At 37.9% G+C, this 25,960-nt stretch overlaps 2 protein-coding genes across 6 annotated transcripts in view; both read left to right on the top strand.

The window, feature by feature from the left end:
• porb (P450 (cytochrome) oxidoreductase b) overlaps positions 1 to 2,564 on the top strand; it is a 69,746-nt gene extending 67,182 nt beyond the window's left edge. For both annotated transcript variants that reach the window (XM_061919143.1, XM_061919144.1), the window contains one exon: positions 1,219 to 2,564. In XM_061919143.1, coding sequence (XP_061775127.1) covers positions 1,219 to 1,363 — 145 coding nt within the window. In that variant the 3' untranslated portion in view covers positions 1,364 to 2,564. The remainder of the gene's footprint in view (positions 1 to 1,218) is intronic.
• A 2,079-nt stretch (positions 2,565 to 4,643) lies between these two features.
• On the top strand, positions 4,644 to 25,254 carry taf15 (TAF15 RNA polymerase II, TATA box binding protein (TBP)-associated factor). 4 transcript variants are annotated; one of them, XM_061919140.1, is made up of 16 exons: positions 4,645 to 4,788; positions 8,964 to 8,988; positions 9,068 to 9,101; positions 9,191 to 9,275; positions 16,661 to 16,736; positions 16,870 to 16,988; positions 17,072 to 17,261; positions 18,733 to 18,767; positions 19,267 to 19,299; positions 19,770 to 19,879; positions 20,516 to 20,645; positions 20,731 to 20,841; positions 20,916 to 20,994; positions 21,082 to 21,167; positions 23,000 to 23,147; positions 24,878 to 25,254. In XM_061919140.1, the coding sequence occupies exons 1-16, from the start codon at positions 4,779 to 4,781 to the stop codon at positions 24,915 to 24,917; spliced, it is 1,311 nt and encodes a 436-aa protein (XP_061775124.1). In that variant the 5' UTR covers positions 4,645 to 4,778; the 3' UTR covers positions 24,918 to 25,254. The 4 variants fall into 4 exon arrangements, with proteins under 4 accessions (XP_061775126.1, XP_061775125.1, XP_061775124.1 ...); XM_061919139.1 differs by having other exon boundaries at positions 16,864 to 16,988; XM_061919142.1 differs by lacking the exon at positions 18,733 to 18,767 and having other exon boundaries at positions 4,644 to 4,788.
• Positions 25,255 to 25,960: the final 706 nt, after the last annotated feature.

The following is a 25,960-nucleotide window of genomic DNA, read 5'->3' as shown; positions in this document are numbered from 1 at the left end:
ACCATAGACATGGTGTCATTAGTCAGTCACCGAGCGAGCTCGCTTGTTAGCCACGGCTACAGCACCGGCAACAACACACTCCAGTTGTTGTTATGCTCAGCGCGTGGCGGTTTGATGAGGTCATCAATCGTCGCCAGTAAACCTCTCATGCTGCAGTCGTTAACTCCTGTGTTGTGTGTGGGAGATGGGAGAGGGGCTGCTGACTTTGAGACGCAACTGCTCTGTACTTATTGCTCCGTACAGCGGCGTTTTAAAAAAAGTCATTAATTTTACTTTTTGAAACCGATACCGATAATTTCCGATATTACATTTTAAAGCATTTATTGGCCGATATTATCGAACATCTCTAATTTGTATATCAATCAATCAATCAATGTTTATTTATATACCCCCAAATCACAAATGTCTCAAAGGACTGCACAAATCATTACGACTACAACATCCTCGGAAGAACCCACAAAAGGGCAAGGAAAACTCACACCCAGTGGGCAGGAGAATTCACATCCAGTGGGACGCCAGTGACAATGCTGGCTATGAGAAACCTTGGAGAGGACCTCAGATGTGGGCAACCCCCCCCCCCCCTCTAGGGGACCGAAAGCAATGGATGTCGAGCGGGTCTAATATGATACTGTGAAAGTTCAATCCATAGTGGCTCCAACACAGCCGAGAGAGTTCAGTTCAAAGCGGATCCAAGACAGCAGCGAGAGTCCCGTCCACAGGAGACCATCTCAAGCGGAGGCGGATCAGCAGCGTAGAGATGTCCCCAATCAATACAGGCGAGCGGTCCATCCTGGGTTTTACCTGTAATACAAGACATCCTTTTCTTAGTTCCTTTGCACCCTGTAGGTGTGCTTATAGGAACATTTTCTGAGACCAATAATGTCTTTTTTGAGCTATACTTATCTATACCGGGGCGATATAGCTCAATTGGTAGAGTGGTCGTGCCAGCAACTTGAGGGTTCCAGGTTCGATCCCCACTTCCGCCATCCTAGTCACTGCCGTTGTGTCCTTGGGCAAGACACTTTACCCACCTGCTCTCAGTGCCTCCCACTCTGGTTTAAGTGTAATTTAAATATTGGGTTTCACTATGTAAAAGCGCTTTGAGTCACTAGAGAAAAGCGCTATTTAAATATAATTCACTTCACTTCCCTTTTGTTGATGAACACTGGGGAAAAAACATGAACGTGAAAGCGTAGACTAATCTGTTTGACTTTCTAGGGACGCAAGAAACATGGCGAAGGATGTACAAACGGCCTTTTACGAAATCGCAGAAGAGCTCGGAGGCATGGGGCGCACGCAGGCCACGGAATACGTCAAGAAGCTGATGACCAAGGGACGCTACTCACAGGACGTGTGGAGTTAAACCCTCCCACCCCCCAGCCTGAATCTAACTTTAATTAGTGTTGTCTGTTTTTTTTTTTATATCTTATTTTATCTGGACTGGATGTGTAAATCTTTAACACGTTCACATTCAGCCTGGATCATGATGCTAAAGGGGAAGGCCTTACTGTACCTCCGCAGGTTATGTAGTAAACCCATTGCACAATTTTAGTCTCCTACTCATCTGTGTAATATCGTGTCCCTGGACCACCAGCACCGTGTGGGTCTCCTATTGTCATGTGTTATTACTCTGGATTTTGTTTTTGTTGTCCGACAAAAGGGAGACTCAGCCATGATCTAGAAATTAGAAAGATGCAAACACAATGCCGTCATTTCAATTCATTTTAATGAGTGACAAAAGTTCAACAAACATTCAAGTTTGTCAAGTTTTATTGACTCATTGATCCTAAACGGCTTTTGTACATTGTGCTAATTCACTGTGAATGCAAATAATGCAACAAAAATCCTGCTTTTAAATGGAAATTGGCAAAATAACACAGCATTAAGTACAATGATGTCCCACTGCAGGCAGTTTTTATTACCACTTTTGAACACTATACAGTAGTTTATTTCATTGACAGAGGGAAATGTTTTAGCGAATTGGTAATAAAATGTTCTTTACAAGGGATTTTTTTTTTAGTCTCATACTAATTAGCAAGTATGGTATGCAGAAGAGATTCTTTACTTTGTTGTATTTCATACAAGCATGCATTAAAATAAATATTTGAATGAACATATTGCAATGTTTATAACCCAAGTTGGAGCATTTGAATTACCTGTAACTACCTTTGTTTGATGCATTTGACTAAAGAGCAAATCTATACATACATACATACATACATACATGCATGTACCTTGTCTCTGTGTTCCTTACAACGTAATGTGAATTCAAAGTCAAGTTTCATTCTGCCGACCAGCTCGAGAGCTGCCTGTGCCTTTTTAAAAACTGCCTTACATATTGGGTTTGTAAATGTCATAAAACATTCTTATGTCTCCCCCCCCCCCCCCCCCCCCCCCCGGATGTTTAATGAACATACACTTGAGACTATTCAGTGTTGACTTTTCCCCATTTCCCCTACACACGTATACATAAATATATATTATTTGATTGCAAAGACATGCTTTTTTTTTTCTTTTTTTTTCTTTTTTTAAAGAGAAAAATAAAATTTGAATAAATTGTTAAATGGATTTTCTTTTTACTGCAATTCAATATTTCCATTGTCCCACATTGGTTTGAACTGAATTTTGTATTGTTATCATATGAAAATTAGTGCACATACTACAGTTATATAGTATATACAGATAGGTGCATATACTCATACATATATATTTTGAAGTCATATAGAATATATATATTTATATATATATAAAACTTTATTACATTTAAAAAATAAAGTACCCATGTATGAGTATTTATATATATATATACACATTTTATTTTAAAATGTAATGAAGTTATACATAGATTTATTTTTTTATTTTAATTATATATTGTATTATATGATATAATTTCTTTGAAAATTCGATACATTCATTTTTATATTTTGAATCAATATGTTTTAATGAATACATTAAGGGAATTTATAAATGAGATATTAACCAAATGTATGTGTTTGGTAACTAAAGAGATATATGTGAATGGCGTATTGGGCACATATTATACACATTGCTAGTTATAACACCGAAATTACTACTTTTGTGTCTTTGTAGTTTAAAAAAAGTATATAATTAATTTAGAATAAATATATATTAATTTAAATATATCATATAATAGCATATTAATTTGAATAAAAATGTCTGCATAATTTCATTACGTTTAGTGCATGTATAAGTATATCTATATACTGTATGTATTTATATATAAATATGTATATACTTATATATATATATATATACACACACAAATATATGTGTATATACAGTACATAAATGTTAATATACATACGAATGTATATGTATGTATATATATATATATGTACACACACATCCCATCTGATTTCTACTGCTTGTTACTTTATAAAAATGTATATCTACATATGTATATATATACATATATACATTCCATCCATTTTCTACTGATTGTCCCTTTATATAAATATATATATATATATGTTTATATAAATGTGAGTATGAATGTTGTCTGTCTATCTGTGTTGGCCCTGCGATGAGGTGGCAACTTGTCCAGGGTGTCACCCGCCTTCCGCCCAAATGTAGCTGAGATAGGCCCCAGCGACCCAAAAAGGGAATAAGCGGTAGAAAATGGATGAATATATGTTTATATATATATATATATATATATATATATATATATATATATAAATGTGAGTGGGAATGTTGTCTGTCTATCTGTGTTGGCCATGCGATGAGGTGGCGACTTGTCCAGGGTGTCACTCGCCTTCCGCCCAAATGTAGCTGAGATAGGCCCTAGCGACCCCAAAAGGGAATAAGCGGTAGAAAAATGGATGAATATATGTTTATATATATATATATACACGCACACACATATATACACATAAATGTATGTATATATATATATATATATATATATATATATATATACACACACACACACACACACACATATATATAAACATAAATGTATATATACACATGCATATATATATGTATGTATACATATACTGTATGAATATATACATATGTGTACGTATACATATAAATTATACATACACATATGTACATATACATATATGTATATATACATCCCATCCACACTTTCTACCGCTTGTCCCTTTATGTAAATGTATATATACATATATGTATATATATATACACATAAATATATATTTATATGTATATGTATATATATATATATGAATATATATATGTATGGAAATGTATGTGTATATTTACACATAAATGTATACATACACATGCATATATACATATATCTATGTATACATATATGAATATATACATATATATATGGAAACAAATCAATACTTTTGTGTTTTTGTATTTTTAAAGGTACTTAAGTACATGTGTTTTTCCATCCATCCATCCATTTCTACCGCGTATTCCCTTCGGGGACACGGGGATTTATTTAAATTAATTAACTGTTTTCTTGTATATTCAAACACAATTATATTTATTTATTTAAATTCATAAATATCATATATATAATATAAGTAGAGATTTGTGTCTTATGAGCGTTCATTTTAGGCAGGTATGACATTTACCACACTACAACGGTAGATGGCAGTAAAAGAAGGAGCGGCGGGATTCGAGACGGCGTTTTGAAGCGGCGGAAGAAGAGGCTGAGCTCTTTAAGGGAAGTGCAGCAAGTCGGCCAACTATCGAGCGGCGCTGCGCAACAATCACTGGAGGATTTTTAAAAGCATCTCAGGCGAAGCGGGCCATTTCATTTTTAAACTATCACAATGGCCACCGGTGAGTGTACACATCATTGAATCCGCCAATGTGTTTTTGTGAATCCAAATAATAAAACAACGAATAACTGACAGTCGGGCGGCTTTTACCACGAGGCCGAGGTGATCCGGCGTCGTCTACTTCTTGGAAATGTCGCGCTGGAAAACCAGAAATTCATAAACTTCTTCGCTCACACATTTACTCATACTGTCGATAGGTAAATACCACAACATTTTAACCACGTAGTTATATTTTTAGGTTCTATTTTTTTTATTAATTCAATAGCAACGGCGGCGTCTTTAGCATGTAGCTGACTCGGCCTACGGCTCCTCGAGGGCGGCATGAATGCCTCTTTGTTTATGCCCTAACCCTTGTCTTGTCTTTATGCCCTAACCCTTGTCTTGCGTTTAAACCGACGCTCCAATCCGGTCTGATGCCTTATTTCCACCACACATGCGCACTCACCAAACCAACGCCGCCCGGGTTTCATTATGTTAACCAGACGTACCATGATCTACAATGGGAACGTTTGTTTCGTTGTTTAGCCGCAGCCGCCAAGTGACCGCCATTTTCAGAGGCGCGTACGGGGGGTGGGATCTGTTTGTGCTCCTTTTTTAGTTATTTCAAACAGTGACGTGCGGTGAACTAAACACCAGGTGAGGCATATATACTTTAGAGTTTTTTTGTTTCCTTTTTTACTTAAATTCATATGTGCAGCTCTACTCATTGATTTATATTGACCAAAGAAGTAAAATTCAGCACTATGTCATCAGTTTCTGATTTATTAAAGTGTATAACAGTGCAAAATATTGCTCTTTTGTAGTGGTCTTTCTTGAAAATTCATATCTGCAGCTCTAATCATTGATTTATATTGACCAAAGACGTAAAATACAGCACTATGTCATCAGTTTCTGATTTATTAAATTATATAACAGTACAAAATATTGCTCTTTTGTAGCGGTCTTTCTTGAACTATTTAGAAATAAGATATAAAAATAACTACAATTTTGTTGAAAAATAAACAAGTGATTCAATTATAAAGATTTAAATAATGAATAAATAAATGGGCTGTACTTGTATAGCGCTTTTCTACCTTTGAGGTACTCAAAGCGCTTTGACACTACTTACCACATTTACCCATTCACACACTGATGGAGGGAGCTGCCATGCAAGGCGCCAACCAGCACCCATCAGGAGCAAGGGTGAAGTGTCTTGCTCAGGACACAACGGACGTGACGAGGTTGGTACTAGGTGGGATTTGAACCAGGGACCCTCGGGTTGCACACGGCAACTCTCCGACTGCGCCACGCCGTCCCCAAATCAAACTACACGTTAACATAAAAACTATCAAATAAAACAAAAACTATAAAAACAAATCAAAAACATAGAAACTATTTCTACTCATAGAAGTAATCATCAACTTAAAAGGTGCCCTCTTTGGGGATTGTAATAGAGATCCATCTGGATTCATGAACGTCATTCTAAACATTTCTTCACAAAAAAATAGTTAACATTAATATTTATGGAATATGTCCATAAAAAATCTAGCTGTCAACACTGAATATTGCATTGTTTCATTTCTTTACACAGTTTATGAACTTAAATTCATATTTTGTTGAAATATTATTCAATAAATATATGTTTTTAAATTGTTGCTATTTTTTAGAATATTTAAAAAAAAATCTCACTTACCCCTCGGCATACCTTCAAGTACCCCGATGGGTACGCGTACCCCCATTTGAGAACCACTGCTTTAAGGTATAGTCCCACGCGCTCCTCTATTTATTCAGGAGTTCCCTAGTTAACATCACTGAGGCTGCTTATGAAGGGATGGTAATGCAAGAAGCCCCAGTAGACACAATATATCAACCTTTTTGGCCGAGAGAGCCACACAAGCCAAATATTTTTAAAAGTATTTCCGTGAGAGCCATGCAATTTTATTTTATTTTTTTAACACTGAATACAACTAAATGCGTGCATTTTTAAGTAAGACCATAAGTCTCTTATTCTTTTTAATAACATTGTTATTTTGAAGCTAAACAACAATAAATAATATACTTCTTACCATTATTGCAACTTCTCGAACAGGTGCGGTAGAAATCGGATGGATGGATTAAAATGTATGAGAATGTTTTATATTTTGAACGTTATTTTTGACACTGACTACCAGCGGAATTATTCATTACTTATCATGTTATGCAATGTCAGCTAAGATGCATCTGAGAGCCAGATGCAGTCATCAAAAGAGCCACATCTGGCTCTAGAGCCATAGGTTCCCTACCCCTGCAATATATGATTATTCAGAATGGAAATGTGCTGACACTCGTGATTTCGCCCTGTCTCTGATTTGTCTGCGTTGAGGTACTCGATGTCCGTCCTTGGTTGTCAGCAGGCAGTGTCTGGAAACAAACTGTTGACACGAGACAACTCGCAAAGCAAGATTCCAAGTTGTGCCTTTGCACAGATAGAAAAGTACAACTTCAGCACAATTGATAATAACTATAGCAACGGCCTTTAAGCATAAGAGTTGTGTGATAACTTATACATAATTATTCTAACATTTACACACCTGCAAATCAGATGGAAAATTAAAGGGACATTGTTTGGGCGTATCCATAGCACGGTGATAGGGCAAAGTTTTTATTTACACAATGAGTCAGATGTGTCTTGACCTTCACCGAACCCCTGAAACCGACTCACCGAACCCCTAGGGTCCGTTCGAACCTTAGAGTAACAGGAACCAGAAGGGAGTTATTCGCTTTTGTAAAAACGTTATCATAGTGATATCCCATCCACCCATCCATTTCCTACCGCTTGTCCCTATTTGGGGGCGCTTGAGGCTATCTCAGCTGCATTGGGGCGTAAGGTGGGGTACACCGTGGACAAGTTGCCACCTCGTCACAGGGCCAACACAGACAACATTCACACTTAAATTCTCACACTAGGGCCATTTTTTAGTGTTGCCAATCAATCTATCATAATATGATAAATAGGTCCAAAAAGTATTTAATAAAGTTGTTAAATACTTTTTAGTCCCATTTGCTTTTAACAAAATAAATCAAGTATTGTGAGTGTGTCTTACCTTTCTGTATCTGAAGAAGCAGTAGCTATCCTTCATGTAAACGTACTTTGTATGATTGATTGAAACTTTTATTAGTAGATTGCACAGTACAGTACATATTCCGTACAATTGACCACTTAATGGTAACACCCGAATAAGTTTTTCAACTTGTTTAAGTCGGGGTCCACGTTAATCAATTCATAATAACATTCATTTTGTCTTAAAGTCCAGTTTAGAGAAGTGTTTAATCTTGGATATAGTATATCGTCCTCCATATTGGCAGACACTTTCATCAAAGGCCTACTGAAATGAGATTTTCTTATTTAAACGGGGATAGCAGGTCCATTCTATGTGTCATACTTGATCATTTTGTGATATTGCCATATTTTTGCTGAAAGGATTTAGTAGAGAACATCCACGATAAAGTTTGCAACTTTTGGTCGCTAATAAAAAAGCCTTGCCTTTAACGGAAGTAGCAGACGATGATGTCACCGGTGTGAGGGTTCCTCACAATCCTCACATTGTTTGTAATGGGAGCCTCCAAAAGCAAGAGCTATTCGGACCGAGAAAACGACAATTTCCCCATTAATTTGAGCGAGGATGAAAGAATCGTGGCTGAGGATATTGATTGCGAAGGACTAGAAAAAAATTAGGTTAAAAAAAAAGGCAATTGCATTGGGAGCGATTCAGATGTTTTTAGACACATTTACTTGGATAATTCTGGGAAATCCCTTATCTTTCTATTGTGTTGTTAGTTTTTTAGTGAGTTAAATAGCACCTGATATTTGAAGGGTGTGTCCACGGGTGTGTTGACGCCAGTCTCTGAGGGAAGTCACGGCAGCTGCATGGAAACACGGAATTTCCGCTATTTCGACCATGAGAATTATCAAAATATCCAGGAACCACACCAAAATCACATAGAAAGCATAGACTAAAAGAGAAATATTCAAACTTATTTTATTGTATTACTTTGTTTTTGAAAGTAGAACGGTCAAGCCACCAGGTGGCAAGGTGCTTCACTTGCTTCCCCTGACAGCACGCCACTGTTGTCAACTCCACATTTTCAAAATTGTTCCCCTCTTTGTACTTTCTTCACACTTTAAAACATAACATTTAATTTGCTTGCTTCTTTCAGATTCGGGCTATGGTGGCTCACAGAGGTATGTTTAAATTTATTTTGTTATTTGGCATTCAAATTGTAAGTTTGAGGTGTTTAACATACTTGTCATTGTTTTACAGTTATGGTTCTTACGGCGGTCAACCGGGTGGACAAGTAAGATATCAGTCTATGCCTTCATTTTATTTTTATGTATTCTTAAATAACTGTCTACTTAACATTTTCCCTTGTCCTTCATGGATCAGAGCTATGGTCAAGGAAATGGTGCAGGCTCTTATGGTGGACAGAACTACCCTGCATATGGGGGCGCTACCACACCTGCCACACAAGGTATAGTATATTTTGGGGGTGTAACGCTCAGGGTAGGGTGTCTCAATACCAATGTTTTGGTACCGGTACAAAAACGTATTTCCATACTTTTCTAAATAAATGACATTATTGGGTTTATTTGAACAAAAAAATATTTCGGTACATTAAATATCAGTTTCTTATTGTGATTTCTGAACAATTTTGTCCTTAAATAAAATAGTGAATATACTATACAACTTGTCTTTTAGTAGTAAGTAAGCAAACAAAGTCTCTTAATTTGTTATACTGTCATTCCCCATTCTATTATTTGGTCAATTATAAAGCACAAGCTGCAAAAATTGATTAAGCTACTTGTTCATTTACTCTTAATATCTAGTTATTTTCAGTTTCAACTTGATCTATCTACACTTCTGTTAAAATGTAATAAATACTTAATCTTCTGTTTGGATAATTTACATTCGTTTTTGGGTGATACCACAAATGTAGTTATCGATCGGATACTAAGTAATTACAGGGTCATACATTGGTCATAATTTAAGTTCTCATGTGTCCAGGGACGTATTTCCTGAGTTTATGAAAATAATGTGAATTTAAACGAAAGAAGATTTTGTGACAATAAAATATTGATGTAATCATAGTTGTATCGATTAGATACACTCTTGTACTTTGTATCATTACAGTGGGTGTCAGCTGTAGAAGCACCCACGACATTTGTTTACATTGTGACGCCAGTGAGCTATTGTATCCTTCAACAGTGTGTAGTGAAGCATATTTAGCTATTCCTCGTCCTGCAAGGATGATACTTGGAAGAAAAAAAAAAGACTATTTGTTGCCTTGGAAGCCAGGATTAGTGAATTAGAAGTGGCTAAAAACACTGTCGATTGCAGATGGACATTAGCCGCTAACTAGCTATCCATGTTTTAAACCACCTCTTCCTGTGGGGGTTTCAGTGTTATAACTTCACCTTTATTGTTATTTTTTCAGCCAAAATCCGTACATTCTCACTTTTCGGTCTACACACTGTCTGCTTGTAAGTACGCAGTGATTGTGCGCTGCTGAAAATGCTCCTCTGCTTGTAAAACCAGCAATGTCACGAAGTGATGGGTCGTCATGCTTGTAAAAAAAAAAAGAGTTTAATACCGTTTTTAATTCATTATTACCGCAATACTATACTAGTACTGGTTTACCGTACAACCCTAGCTCAGGGATGTAAATAGGAATTACTGTACTTTTACGGACTATAGAGCATATTGGAATACAAACCGCACTCACTAAATTTTAGAAGAAACTTTTTTTTTTAAATATATTTTAGCCCACTGGACTTGAAGCCGCAGATATATGCATTGTGAAATCAGTTATTTACAAAAATATTTTGTAAACTTTTATTCACCTTTTTTTAGTTGTTTCCAAACAGTGTCTGAGACCAATACAGCTTATTAAACAGACGTCATCATGGATCCACTAGCTGTAAGAAGATCAACGCTGGATGTTTTGTTTATATAGCTTAGCGTATATTGACCAACATTGCATTAGTTTGAGAATATACAAAATACATCCAAGTACCCCCTTTAATTTAGTATGCGGCCGGTGATAGAAAATGTTTGTACACTACAGACCTAAACTATTCAATTGTGAACATTGTATGTATAAGCTGTGCTCTCAGAATGATCGATCAGTACTTGGAGGAATATGACACCAAATGTTCAGGAACTTTTTAGGCTCCCGCAGCCCTAGTGCACAGAGGAAATACTTGTTGGAATCAGGCCCAGTTTTCGCATACAATTAGCAATAAAAACTAAAAACTTTCAGACTGTCTTTTTCTGGACACCACAATACATTTTATTATTATTTTTTTCATGCCACAAAATCCTAATTAAGGTGCTGCGGCTAATATTCTGCCTTGGCGCACCGCCACAATCAAATGCATTAAGGGGAACTTGCTGTACATACAACACATAAAACTTTTTTAGTCTAAGTATGGGAAATTGTTCACTCTAGACGGAAGAAGAATCCTGACACATCTTGAACCATAATAGAAAATAAGATAATCTTATCTCATAATGCGCATCACAATTTCCCTTACTTTTTATTCATGAGAAACTTGCTAATTAATTTAACAGATTGGGTGCAAACAAACGTTAGAAATTCTTTGAAACGGAAAGGGGTAGGATTAAATACGTTTCGACTCTTCTTACTGCTTTTCAGACATGCTGTAATAATGCAGGAAACTGGAAATATGTGATGTGTCCAGTGATATTGATAGGATTCCAATATAGTGAATGAGTCCCTGGGACCCACAGGTGGTGAGTTAAGTGAGTCCCTGGGAAAATCTCCCCAGTTAAAACATTTTTCTTCCTTATATTTTATTCCTTAAATGTTATTGAGAGTGAAGCTCATTAGATGGTGATGTGATATGGTTATAATAAACAGGTTATTGTACATCTAAAATGTATCTTAAATTAAACCAATGCAATTCCAAATTTTGAAAAGTTTATTCCAAAACAACGGTCACAGTGGAATGGTGTAGTTTGTGCATTTGTTTGATTTGTGTATAGATGTGCCAGTTTTGTTAAAGTGTAAACGTCACTACATGAAATTGTCATCTGAAAAGCGCAACCCTTTGTATGCGGTGAGACACTTTTTTAGAGGAAGATGCAGAATCTTGAAGCGCTTCTTTTGCAATGGGCTCATAAGGCTCTGAGGAGGAGGCAGAAGTAGGTGCAGGCAATGTTGGGGTACTCTCTCTGATCAGAGTCAGGAGGAGTGCAGAGGTAGTGCGAGCAGAAAATACAGCTCCAGTATTCTGCTGACCTGCAGTAGATTTTATGTTTCTCTTAGATTGCATTTTTTCTTTCTTCTTTTCCTTCTTACTCGAGAGAAGCATGATCTCGTTGGAAACGCAATGTATGCACAAATTCAGTTTGAGCATAACAAAATGGCGGCTGGCATTCAATGTAGTTTTCATCACCACCACCGGATTGTCTTATAATCTCACAGCACGTCCACTATAAATTGGAAATCGAATCTCAACCGCACTTTTAAGGGAAAAAGCGATATTCGTTGTTTTGTTGGGGTTTTTTTGCTAAATTGTTCAGCCCTATTTTAGATGCATTATTACACTGTTTACTTTGTCCCCTAATAAGCAAAGAATATAGAGCTTGTATATTATACTGATCTTTCTTAATAAACCTTAAATGTACCAAAGTGGCCCGCCCATTCTTGAGGTTTTAGAAGAAAATCTGTATTTATCTGAGAATTGGATTTGATAATTACAAGGTTTCCCCCCGCTTGAAATCTACATTTGGGGGCGTGGTCAATGTTATGTCATGTAATTTGCACAATTGTTGAAGATGCATATGTATTTTTAATGCAAAAATAGTTTGCATATATTTAAAAAAAAGTTTTAGTAATTGATGTTACTGCTTTTGTTACATTGTTTTACTCTATTTTTATGATTATTACACATGCGGTGTACCACTGGCAGCTGCTGGTCTTTCAAGTTTGGGAAGTTATTATTCAGCTCCTCTTTAAACATGAGTATAGTCTCCAATAAAAGATGTAATGCTAGATTTTAAAAATAAAACTTATAAATGATATATTACTCCATCAAGAGGAGCAACAAAAGGAATTTTAAAAATTGCTTGGGCAGTGTTTTATATTTCAACATTGCTGATTTGCTCATTTTGCTGTCAAATCAAAAAGGGATTCGACCCAGACAGGTCATCCAATCATCATGCAGAAGCCCAGCGACCCTCTTTCCATCACACTTATTCATTTGCTCACCGTCCATGGGCGGGACAAAGTCGAGTATTTTTCCAATGATTGTCTCGTTTGGCTGCAACACTGCGACGCTACCACATCAATGAAAAAGTTGCCCCAACTGTCGCCGAAGTAGCAGATTCTTGACAAAAGTTAAACTCATCCTAACCCATTTAGTCCATGTAATGCAAACAAAAACTTTTTTTATATTTTAGGGCAGGGGTAGGCAACCTATGGCTCTCGAGCCAGATGTGGCTCTCTTGATGACTGCAGCTGGTTCTTAGATAAATCTTAGCTGACATTGCCTAACACAATAAGTACCATATTTTTCGGAGTATAAGTCGTGAAATAAAGAAGGAAAAAAACATAAGTCACATTTTTGGGGTCACTCCTAGGGGTGTAACGGTACGTGTATTTGTATCGAACTGTTTCGGTACGGGGGTTTCGGTACGGCACGCGGGCGTACCGAACAAGTTCGGAAGCAGAAGTCTTCTCAAGCTGCTCTGCTTTCTGCCTCTGTCGCTGCCTCATTGTCCCGCCCACACAACCATCTGATTGGTTTTGTATGTAACCAATCAGCAGTGCGTATTCAGATTTCAGAACGATGTAGTCAATGCTTTAGCATAGAGCACTGCGAGCGGTTATTCGCTTAGCAGGGGAGGAGCGGACTCTACCCAAATTATACTAAACACTTCCCAGTCAGAACTATTACAAACATCACTATGAGCCCGTTGACCTTCTAGAAACTTAAACTGCAGCTCAGCTCGCTCACAGTATAGGCTTGAGATGAAGGCTAATTAGCTTTTAGCATCATGTTAGCTAATTTTTCTGTGTGCGTGTTTTAGGGGCAGCAAAGCCCGGTCTGTCTGTTATTTCATTGAACTCTTGTGTTTAGGGATGAATGGTCTCTCCTATTGCAATTGTACTATTTTTCAGCTATAGTTACATGAATCATTAGTAATGTAGCAGCCTAGATTTGAATAGCAGGTTCCCTGCTATCACATGTTGATAAAAATACAACATTTACATAATAAAAGTCAACTACAGGCTTCCCAAATGCTGTAATAAATTAAGCATGATGAGTTGACAGTTTCAATGGAAACTATTTAATGTTAAACTTTTTATATGTAGAACGTTTTTTTCATTTTATTTAATCAAAGCAACAACTTGAGGCAGTTTAATGTGGATTAACGTGGGCATAATTATTACAGTGTTCCCAATGTTAAAAGGATAAAGCCATTGTTTACAAATTTGGTAAATAACCAAAAAATTTATATTTTTATGATTTCTTACTGTACCGAAAATGAACCGAACCGTGACCTCTAAACCGAGGTACATACTGAACCGAAATTTTTGTGTACCGTTACACCCCTAGTCACTCCTAATTGCTAAATCCGATGAAATCTTATAAGTCTAGTCTCTTACGTGAATGAGCTAAATAATATTATGATATTTTTTATTGAGGGACGGTGTGGCGCAGTGGGAGAGTGGCCGTGCGGAACCCGAGGGTCACTGGTTCAATTCCCACCTAGTACCAACCTTGTCACGTCCGTTGTGTCCTTGAGCAAGACACTTCACCCTTGCTCCTGATGGGTGCTGGTTAGCGCCTTGCATGGCAGCTTCCTCCATCAGTGTATGAATGTGTGTGAATGGGTAAATGTGGAAGTAGTGTCAAAGCGCTTTGAGTACCTTGAAGGTAGAAAAGCGCTATACAAGTACAACCCATTTATTTATTTATATTTTACAGTAATGTGTTAATTTCACACATAAGTCGCACCCCCGGCCAAACTATGGGAAAAAAAACTGCGACTCATAGTCCGAAAAATACGGTAATGAACAATTCCGCTGGTAATCAGTGTTAAAAAATAACGTTCAAAATATAAAACATTCTCATGCATTTGAATCCATCCATTTTCTAGTGCACCTGTTCAAGAAGTCGCATTTTTGGGAAGAAGTATTTTATTTATTATTGGTTAGCTTCAGAATAAAATTTTGACTAAAAATAGTAGGAGACTTATTCTACTCTAAAATGTTATTAATTAAAAATGCATGCATTTAGTTGTATTAGGTGTTAAAAAATATTATATGGCTCTCACGGAAATACATTTTAAAATCTTTGGCTTTCATGGCTCTCTCAGCCAAAAAGGTTCCCGGCCCCTGTTTTAGGGGAAGCTGAACTTCTCTTGGAATCTTCAGCAATCACCACAGATATATATCTGGCAATACATGTTAAACAATGTTGCGGAAAATAGAAGTCGTTAAGTCAGATCTATAACTTCAGGACGGGGATTGGCTCTAAGAGCTTGGTGGATCTGGCTAGAGCAGTGGTTCTTAACCTTGTTGGAACTACTGAACCCCACCAGTTTCATATGCGCATTCGCCCAACCCTTCTTTAGTGAAAAATATATATATATTTTTTCAAATTCAAGACAAAGTTATATGCTTTTTTTTACTGCTGCACAAAATGAACATCACCTTGTTCCAGGAACAGAACCAACATAGTGGATGAACTCACAACTAATTACACTCCTGCAAATCAGTTGGAACATTATTGGGAACATTGTATCCATAATACGCTGATAGGGAGAAGTTTTTATTTACACGAAGAGGCTCCACCGAACCCCTATGGTTCGATCGAACCCAGGTCAAGAACCACTGGGCTAGAGTGTAAAGCGGGGCTGAGCGTGCCGGAGAGCCTAAACTGCCAGCTGCTGCGGTAAAGGTGCGGCTGCCGAGGCTCCAAACACTCGCATGCGTCTCGTTTTTGTTTTGCAACACTGACGCTGTCACATCAATAGAAAAAGTTGCGCCAACTACCGCCAAAGTAGCCGATTCTTAAACCGGGCGGTTTAGCTCGGTTGGTAGAGTGGCCGTGTCAGCAACTTGAGGGTTGCAGGTTCGATTCCCGCTTCTGCCAAACTAGTCACTGCCGTTGTGTCGTTGGGCAAGACACTTTACCCACCTGCTTCCAGTGCCACCCACACTGGTTTGAATGTAACTTAGATATTGGGTTTCAGTATGTAAAGCGCTTTGAGTCACTAGAGAAAAGTCGCTATAAAAATATACTTCACTTCACTTAACAAAGTGCAAACTCATCCTAACACATTTAGTCAATGAAATGCAAAGGCAAAGCGGATCCATAACTTCAGGACAATGATTTGCTCTAAGGGCCGTGTGGGTCTGGCTAGAGTGTAAATGTAAAGTGGGGCTGTGCGTGTCCCGCCGCTGGGGACCCTAAGCTGCCGGCCGCCGAGGCTCCAAACACTCGCGTGCGTCGTGCTCGCGGTTTATCAGTTTTTTTAGCGGCCACATTTTCTCTGTATCAATAGTCAATCGTGCATGAATAATATTGGCTATATATCCATTCATACAATATATCACTTTAATTTGATCCACATTCAAAACACTCATTTGAAAGGTTTGGCGGTTTCAATTTTCACCATTAGATACATATAGGGGAAACCCTGACATAGCGGTTTGTATTTTTTTTAATTCTGAGCTGGCAATTTGTTCCCTTGCTGTGCCGTTACACCCAAATGTAATATGTATAAAAAGTGGCATCCGTGACCGCCGATACGAATTACATATACATCAGTAATTAAGAGGAGAATGAGTGTTATTTATTTTACTTTACTTTTCTTTATTAGCAGAGGGATACGGCCAGTCTCAGGCAGGATATGGCGCGCAACAGAGCTATGCTAATTATGGACAGGAGTCAGCTGGGTAAGTTTGCTTCATTACCCTTGCATAGACCCGATACCCTCTGTATTACGGGTGCCTTTTTTTATAAAATTTTATTTTTAAAAAATTGTTAAGGCTGCTTAACATTAATTGAAACAATTTGTGGAAGGTTTAGTGAGAAGTCATTTGGACAACCAGCATCATATGGCAGTCAAGGGCAGAGTGGTGATAGCTATGGACAGCAAGGATCATACCAGCCACCTAGCGGCGGCAGTTATGGAAGATTCAGTGAAGGTAAATGAGTGCCTATATGTGTAACTTGTCAGCGCGTTAAAGATAATGGATCTTAAAATTATTTTTTTCCTGGGCCGTGATAGGTGAAGGTGGTGCGCAGGGATCCAGGTTTGGCCGTGACCAAGGTGACCGGTCGGAAGAAGGTGGATACAGGGGCAGAGGTCGTGGCGGCTACGAACGTGGCAGTTATGACCGCGGCGGCTTTGACCGCAGTGGTGGATTTGAGCGCGGTGGCTATGACCGTGGTGGACGAGGCGGACCTCCTGGTATGGGGTAAGTTGCACAGTAGCCACTGCCCCCAAGGTACTTATATGTTTTGTAACATGTGACACAGCTTGATCGGTCATACTAGCAATCCATCAGCATGCATGGTAATTAGCGACCACCGCCCTCACCTGAAAATGATGCTACTCTGTGTTAGGATTTGCTAGTGGAGTTCAACCACTTTGCATTGCTTAAATGGTCACTTCACACTCATAACTGCTGACTTTAGACATTGCACAAAATATGTTCTCAACATTATTATGGGGTTTTGTGAAACAATGGTGACTACACAATGGTGTGATGACATCATGCCATGATATGGCAGGTAAAAAACACAGTAGAACCTGTTTGTCACACAGTCTGATGCTGACGGATGGATGATATGTACGGTATAAGTATAAAGAAAGTCTGCTTTCTTTAAAACGTACGCCACACTTGAATACCCTTTTTACCACTACTTTTCTTCTTCATAAAGACTTGTACGTAACCACCCAAACTTTATTTCCCAAACCTGGTATAAGGTTCCTGGTTTATATTTAAAACTCATTTTTGTTCAGGCGATTACATTCTACCCCGTGACCAACGAATGTTAGTCCAATGTAGCAATCAAAGCCATTATCTAAATGGTCAGCAAATTGGGATGTGAGAAATGACTATTTATCATTTGAAGATTTTATACTTTATCTTTGACTTTAAATCAGTTTGTTGCAAGGCTGTCATTTAATCACACATGTAGGTGTGAAAACAAAATGCTAACAAAGGAGGAGCTTTAATGTGCCAACTAAGCCTTTCAAGGTTCTCTTGAATCTAAAGATGTCCTATCAAGATATATCTCTAAAAGTGTGTGAAACACTTTGGTCTGTCCGTGTTCTGAGGATCATGTAGCTTTTGAACAATGGACTCGACTGAAATGCTGCGATTAGACCTGGAGCGACGTCGTCAGCTGCTTCGCATTCCAACAGGTTTCATTCAAATATTGTATGTTTGACGATGGCCAACATGTCTGTTGTGTTAACATGGATCTACATTTCATACTACAGGTGTTCACAGTGATTGAACTATAACAAGGACCTCAGTTAAAGGATGTCATTAAAAAAACTCAGTGGAAGATTGCGTATCAGTTGCTACACTCCTTCACACCAATTTGGCCCCTCCATGTTTAGTCACAAAATTGCCTGACTTTGCTGCTATTTGAACAAATCAGATTTTTGATGGAAAACTGCAGCAAGTATCCAATTCGGTAAACTCTGGTGACTCAGTGACGTGTGATAACTGTCGTCACTCGTCTGCCTGAGGCTGAGCTACCTGCTCATCTATCCACTGATATTTATTGCCAAAGACTAACACTCCTCGTGTGAGACATTCCCACCAATAGTCGCACACCCTGGCAGGAGTGCATACTGATGGGGATGTAGGGGGGCTTTGAGCTCTCAGTTGGGACAAAGGAAAAGCCATCATATCTCCAATTTTTCCTCTGCAGAGGTGGTGACCGTGGTGGCTACAAAAATTTCGGTGGTAAGTGACGAGCATCAGAACTGTGTCGGTGGGGGAGGACTTGAGAACTTGAGTTAGCACAGAAGGAAAAGGGGAATAAGAGAACTCTTGAATGCCACCAATTTCATGCCCAGACCGCAAGGGATTCCACTTAGTGTTAGTCGGATTTCTCTTTAAAGTCTACAGTACACATATGGTAACAGACATGGGGCTCGGGTTGTAAAATAATACTAAATGTGGTTGCATGAAGACAAGGATTTATTTTTAACATGACGTGTGTTCCCGGGATGAAGAGGGTTCTATTACTTGAAACATTTGGTGGTTTAAAAAAGGAACAAATCCGTTGACGTTGAAAGGGTGTCTGATCCTTCGGAATGAAAACACACAACACAGATGTAAACATGGACTTTCCTATATTTTTATATTACACCATGGCACATTTAGGATGTTTTTATATATAAAAGTACAGCTATTAAATATCATTTGCTCAAGTGCTTTTTCCATCTTTCCTGTTTTCCAGGCTCTCGGGACTTCGGCTCAAGGGATGAACCAGGTAATATTCATAGCACCACTTGTCTTTTTCACAATACCCCAAATCAAAACGTTGACCATAGACATTTTAGCACAATACTAAAGTGTGTCACAGTGCATACTCATGCATGCCTCTTGGTGACCACAAAAACTACAATTAAAAAATAAAATTAAAAAAACTGTTGTGGGCTGGTGCAGAAGTGTTTTGCTGTCTGTTGACGTGCACACATAATTCCGAGTAGTGTAGATTGATCACATCATTAATTACGATTATGTAAAGTGCAACATTTTTGCACTTGGTACATATACCTTCGCTTCTAAACTGCAATTACTGTTAAATGATTGTACTGAGAGTTCGATCTTAAAACTAATTGGTTCTTGATGACTTAACGTTTCTACAGGTTAATGAAGATTAGCATCGAGTGAAATCCCTATGTTGGCTCCTTCGATTGATATTGATCATTTGTTTTGTTAAATGTTCTTCTTCCACAGCTGGGGAGCAGGACAACTCTGACAACAACACCATATTTGTCCAAGGCCTGGGAGAGGAAGCCTCAGTCCAAGAAGTGGGCGACTACTTCAAGCAAATTGGTATTATTAAGGTATCACCAACTTGACTCCATTAATCAGAAATATCTCTGAAGGAATATTTAAATATAGTATGTTCCCGTGTGTGAACATTTATATTCATTAAAGGGGTCATACCATGATTTTCTCTCGACATTTAAAACACTTCCTTGTGGCCTACATGTGTAATTGTTGTGCTTTGTCAAAAGACCACCTTGGAGCCACTTTGACTGTCTCTTCAGAATGCGCTGTTTTGTCGTCAGTCTTAAAATACGTGCTAAAGTCCTCCTCCGGGCCAAGCCTCGTTAATTACGTGCAAAGGTCATTTAATTCCAGTATTTAGATTTACATAGTCAAACTATTATGACATAGGCTCATAACATGTAACTCAAGATATTTCAAGCCTTCTTTTGATGTAAATTCTGATGATTGTGGCTCACAGTTTATGAAAACATCGAATTGTTATTCTCATAAATTGGGGTTTTCAAAAACTTTCTACCCTGATCATCAAAATTATAACAAAGGCTTGACATATCTTACTTTGCATATCTTACTTTAGGATCCTTTGGGGAACCCAAATAACAGGTAACAAAAGCTGGTCTTGCATAATGGGTCCCCTATAAGCTGTGTCCTATTCGACTTTGCGTATAATTAAGATGTTGTTTTCTCAGGTGAACAAGAAAACTGGCCAGCCTATGATTAACCTCTACTCTGACAAGGCCACTGGTCGGCCAAAGGGAGAAGCTACAGTGTCATTTGATGACCCACCTTCTGCCAAAGCCGCCATTGATTGGTTTGATGGTACTGTCGCTTGGATGTAGAAGTCTGTTCTTGCTAAAATGTGTCATTCAGCGTCTCCTTGACTTGACTGGTCCTTTCATCGTAGGCAAAGAATTCAACGGCAAACCCATCAAAGTGTCATTTGCCACCCGCAGAGCTGAGTTCACGCAGCGAGGCGGCGGCGCCGGTGGTGGTGGAGGACGAGGGGGAAGAGGAGGTTAGTACAGGCAACAACAAACATTTCACGTTTGCATCTGTTTTATATTTTCCCTTTTGTATCATATTTGTCAGGATTCAGAGGTCGTGGTGGTGGTGGAGGTGGAGGTCCTAGCTTTGACATGAAGGGAGGAGACTGGCCATGCCCCAACAGGTTTGTCTTTTGTTGAGGCTATGCTCCTGTACCAGTCACTCAACTACAATACTCAAATTGGCTCATTGCCTTTTTTTACATCCTCAGTTCTTGCGGCAACATGAATTTCGCTCGGCGACAAGAGTGTAACAAGTGTGGTGCCCCCAAACCTGGAGATGCAGGAGGATTTGGAGGTACGAGCTTCTCTTGTTTCTCCTTTCTTATTGCAAGCTTCAGATTGACTATACGCACTTACTCTTATGAGCGAGTCCAGTGCTATAAATCTACAATAAATATATATGTGTGTATATATTAGACTTAGACAAAATGTATTGATTCACAAGGGAAATTGTTTCACACAGTAGCTCAGTTACAAAGGACGCAAAGGGTGAGGTTGGAAAGGATAATGCAGGTATTAAGTAGACAAAAAATTTACCATTGTAGCAATATAACATGTATGTAATAATTACATATTATATATATATACAGTATATAATATATACTGATGTTATATTAATTGTATATAATATGTATAACAAATCCCAATTACCATGTACAATATTACAGTATATGTAACAGCTGCAGCAAAAAAAAAGATATAGATATGTATAGATGTTTTTTTGCTATTGCAGGGAAATTACAATATTTTTTGGGAAAAATATATTTGCAGAGTGAAATATTTGAGGTTGGGTAATTACAGCCTTGTCAACATTGATTCTGATACAGTACAAAAACTTATTTTTACAGTGCTTACTGACCTAGAAGAAGAAAAAGCAGGCGGGACTTGAGTTAGGGCAGTCTTTACAAGTAAAACTCCACAAATTGTGAATATTGTGCAAAAGGTTTTTTTTTTTTTTTTCCGTCAATTAGATTTACAAGGTGATACTAATACATGACACAGGCTCAAAACATGCACCTCAAGATATTTCAAACAATCTCCACTTCTGAGAACCTCAGGCAGTGGTCTCCTGTTTGTGCTGAGTGAGACTCAGGACCAAACATGGTGAAACTGTTTCAGTTTTATGCTCTTAAAATTTTGAATAGTCAATGTTCAAATCCACCCAGAAAACCCATTTTTAAATTGTGCATAGGACAACTGAATGTATTTTATCTACATTATTTGATTTTAATTTAAATGATTATTTTCTTATTTTAATTTAAAATTAATTTGTTTTTGCTTTTTACATTTTCTGTAAAGCCTTTGAATTGCATTGTGACTTGTGCTCTATAAATGAAATTGCCTTGCCTTTTTTTAAAATATATTTTCAATGATTATGGCTTACAGCTAGTAAAAACTTTTAAAATCTCAAAATTTAGGGTTTTCAAAAACTGTAAGCCGTGATCAAAATAACAAAAGCTTGACAAATCTCAATTTGCATGTAATGAATTTGTTGCATGGTAGTTTCACATTGAAAGTTCAATTGCCAACATAAACAAACTTGCACAATATTCAAAATTGTTGCGTTTTGCCTCTGTATATCTGCCACGTCTTCTATAACTGCCCAAGATCATTTTCATTGCATATTAGCGCTTTATAGCATTGTAACTAATTTTTGCTCATCAAACCTGAGAATTATGCATCTTAGTTATGTGGCATAATTACACAGATAAATATTGTCTTGTTTTTCCATCAGCAAGAAAGAGGTTAATTTGGTTTTAAAGGGAAAAGCATAATAAAATACAAGAATCACGGTCTATGAAATAGCGGTTATAATAGTCAATATGGACGAAATAATTCTGAAGAGGAAAGTGTGTATACTTTGTTTATATCCATTTTAAGATTGTTTCAATGCATTTTTATATTTTTTTTTTTATAAACTTGAAAAAAAACAAACATCCTGGCCAAATTTCCGACTGGTTCCCTTTTTAAACAGAACATTTCACATAAATAACACATGTAATGCCCATTTTGGGCCCTAGGGTTGTAAGAGGGTTAAAAGCTCAATTTTGTATGACATGTTTTCCAGACAACATGCATGCATAACTAAAAAGCTCAAATGAACTGTTGTTCAATCATTTGTCGCAGATCGTGGCGGCAGAGGCGGTTTTGGAGGGGACAGAGGTGGGTTCCGTGGCCGTGGAGGATTCCGTGGTGGTGACCGTGGCGGCGACCGTGGCGGTTACGGAGGTGACCGCGGCGGTGGATATGGAGGAGGATACAAAATGGGAGGAAGGTTGGTCAAACATCTGTACTAACAAGTCTCGACTGTTTGTATTTGACCACCATTTGAAGAACTATAATTATTTCATGAACAATCGAGCAAGTACATTTGACATTTAATGTCAAATATTTTGCCGTCTCTGGTGTTACTGACTCAAAAAAAATTGGTAGACTAAAATACAGTCCCATGTTTATCGCTGTTAATTTGTTCCGAAGATGACTAAGTTAAATAGGAATCTGATTCTAATCAAATATTTTCATAGCTATAGCCTTTAAAAATATAAAGTTTTCAATATTATGAATGCCCTCTGAACATGGAATATCTTTAAGTTACTTTTAGACTCTTAATCCAATGTAGCAGTAGTTAAAAAGTTTGAAAACCACTTCAATACATTAATGCTGCATTAGGCCTGGAATATACGCTCGTGTTGTGTCCCCCAACGGTGTCCTGAAACTAATCATTCACAATTATCAATTTACTTTTAGTGGACCTTTTTACTTTAAAACAAGAAGTAAATACTTTTGTAAAGATGGACTTCAACTTCTTAATGACTTGTGGCATAGAACACTATTATCTGCAGCGCTATTCGGGACATGAGACAAGAGAGTAATTGTAAATAGCTACTGTAAGTTAACCATGTGCTGGTGTTAGTCTGTATGGTCATGTCCAGAGTTCACAAATGTTTCTAAGTATAACGTGTCTGAAAGATTATTGACTGAGAATGACAAGTTTTTTGTGTGTGAGGAAAGACGTGTAGACGAGAAAGAATATGTGTTTGTATTGAACCTTTTGTTGGCACTAAATTGACAATAAAAGTTGAAAAGAGTGTCATACTTTGACTTCTTCTGGGCACAACACAATAGGCTGAAAAACGACACAGTAATTATTTTTAGAGCACAGAGAGATATTAAGTGCACAATATAAGGTGTCATGCAATTGTTTAATCACTGTTATGTCATTGCATACACTACCATGAATTGATTAACGTGGACCCCGACTTAAACAAGTTGAAAAACGTATTCGGGTGTTACCATTTAGCGGTCAATTGTACGGAATATGTACTGTACTGTGCAATCTACTAATAAAAGTATCAATCAATCAATGTGTGCATTTTAAGCACAAGGTCTGCTCTGCTGTATTCACAGCTCTGCGTTGTGCGTCGCCGGCCACACAAACCCAGGATTTTTCATTGGCGCACGTAGGCTTTGCAGGGGGTGAGGGGGTCGATGCATACGCAATGTGAGCGTTTACGCCAGGCTTTAGTGATTGGTTTGGTCTCCTTACTGTCGTATTGATGCTTAGTTTATTTAGCAATTTTTATGCTTGAAAAGGCCTAATGTAGAAAGGAAAAAATTTAAATTTTGAACGAAAAAAAATACGACACAGAGGGACGTTGTAGACAAAATTAATAAAAACATTTCCTGTATCACCACAAGAGGGTGTCATCTACTTGATACTAAAACACTTGAGGTCATCTTATTAGTGTCGTGCTACTTTTTTATTTCAGTCATATTACAAGATTTTATTTTATTTTTTTTACATCTTAGTGTCTTGCTACGTTTTTTTATTTCAGTGATAAAATATTTTATTTTTTTACTAAGCTTGTACAGGTCTGTCATAGTGATCGGGCCTGGACACTAAAGTACAATTTGTGTTCAGTTAACTGATACTTTATTTTACATTTGCTGCTTTGTGTCAAAATATTATCTACTCGGTTCATGTGTGATGTGTCTGTTTTTCAGGGGCGATCGAAGGGATGACCGAAGAGAGCGGCCATACTAAAGTCATACTAGATTAGACTGACGTCACTCCAGCCACACAGTCTGCCATAGACCGAGGGCTTGCTCAGTGTGGGAGAATGTGGTGGGGATTGGGGGGCATGACTTGTGTATGCATAAATGGGAGAGAGGGAAGGTCTCCACTATGACAAGGACTCTTTGGCTGTGGTGTGTGCTGGAATGGTTTTGTTTTATTTCTTTGTACATCTTTTAATTTTCTGTTCCATTGGTGCAGATGTTGTGTGGTAGACTTCGTACCATTATTTTGTATGAACGAAATAAAATTGTTTTACTTTGTTTCTACCCAGACCCCCCAAACAAATATTAAACTGTGATCTTTCTTTTCGTCTTGCGAGCGCTCATTTTCATATACGCCACTTAAAGGTCTACTGAAATGAGACTTTCTTATTTAAACGGGGATAGCAGGTCCATTCTATGTGTCATACTTGATCATTTTGCGATATTGCCATGTTTTTGTTGAAAGGATTTAGTGGAGAACATCGACGATACAGTTCGCAACTTTTGGTCGCTAATAAAGCTTTGCCTTTACTGGCAGTAGCAGACGATGTGCGCGTGATGTCACTGGTTGCAGTGCTCCTCACATTGTTTACAATCATAGCCCCCAGCAGCAAGAGCTATTCGGACTGAGAAAGTTACAATTTCCCCATTAATTTGAGCAAGGATGAAAGATTCGCGGATGAGGAAATTTAGAGTGAAGGACTAGAAGAAAAAAAAGGCGATCGCAATGGTAGTGATTCAGATGTTATGACACATTCACTAGGATAATTCCAGAAAATCATTTATCTGCCTATTGTGTTGCTAGTGTTTTAGTGAGATTAAATCAGTGGTTCTTAACCAGGATTCGATCGAACCCTAGGGGTTTGGCGGAGTTTCTGCTGCGAAGGTCAAGATACACCCGACTCCTTGTGTAAATAAAAACATCTCCCTATTGTCGTATTATAGACACCCCCAAACAATGTTGACTCAAATTTTCCATCTGATTTACAGGTGTGTAATTTGTTGAGAGTTCATGCGCTGTTTTTTTTC

The sequence above is a fragment of the Nerophis ophidion genome, linkage group LG13 (assembly GCF_033978795.1).
Source record: "Nerophis ophidion isolate RoL-2023_Sa linkage group LG13, RoL_Noph_v1.0, whole genome shotgun sequence".
Lineage (NCBI taxonomy): Eukaryota > Metazoa > Chordata > Actinopteri > Syngnathiformes > Syngnathidae > Nerophis > Nerophis ophidion.
Note: the sequence above shows the minus strand (reverse complement) of the source record. Positions and strands in the feature narration are given on the sequence as shown.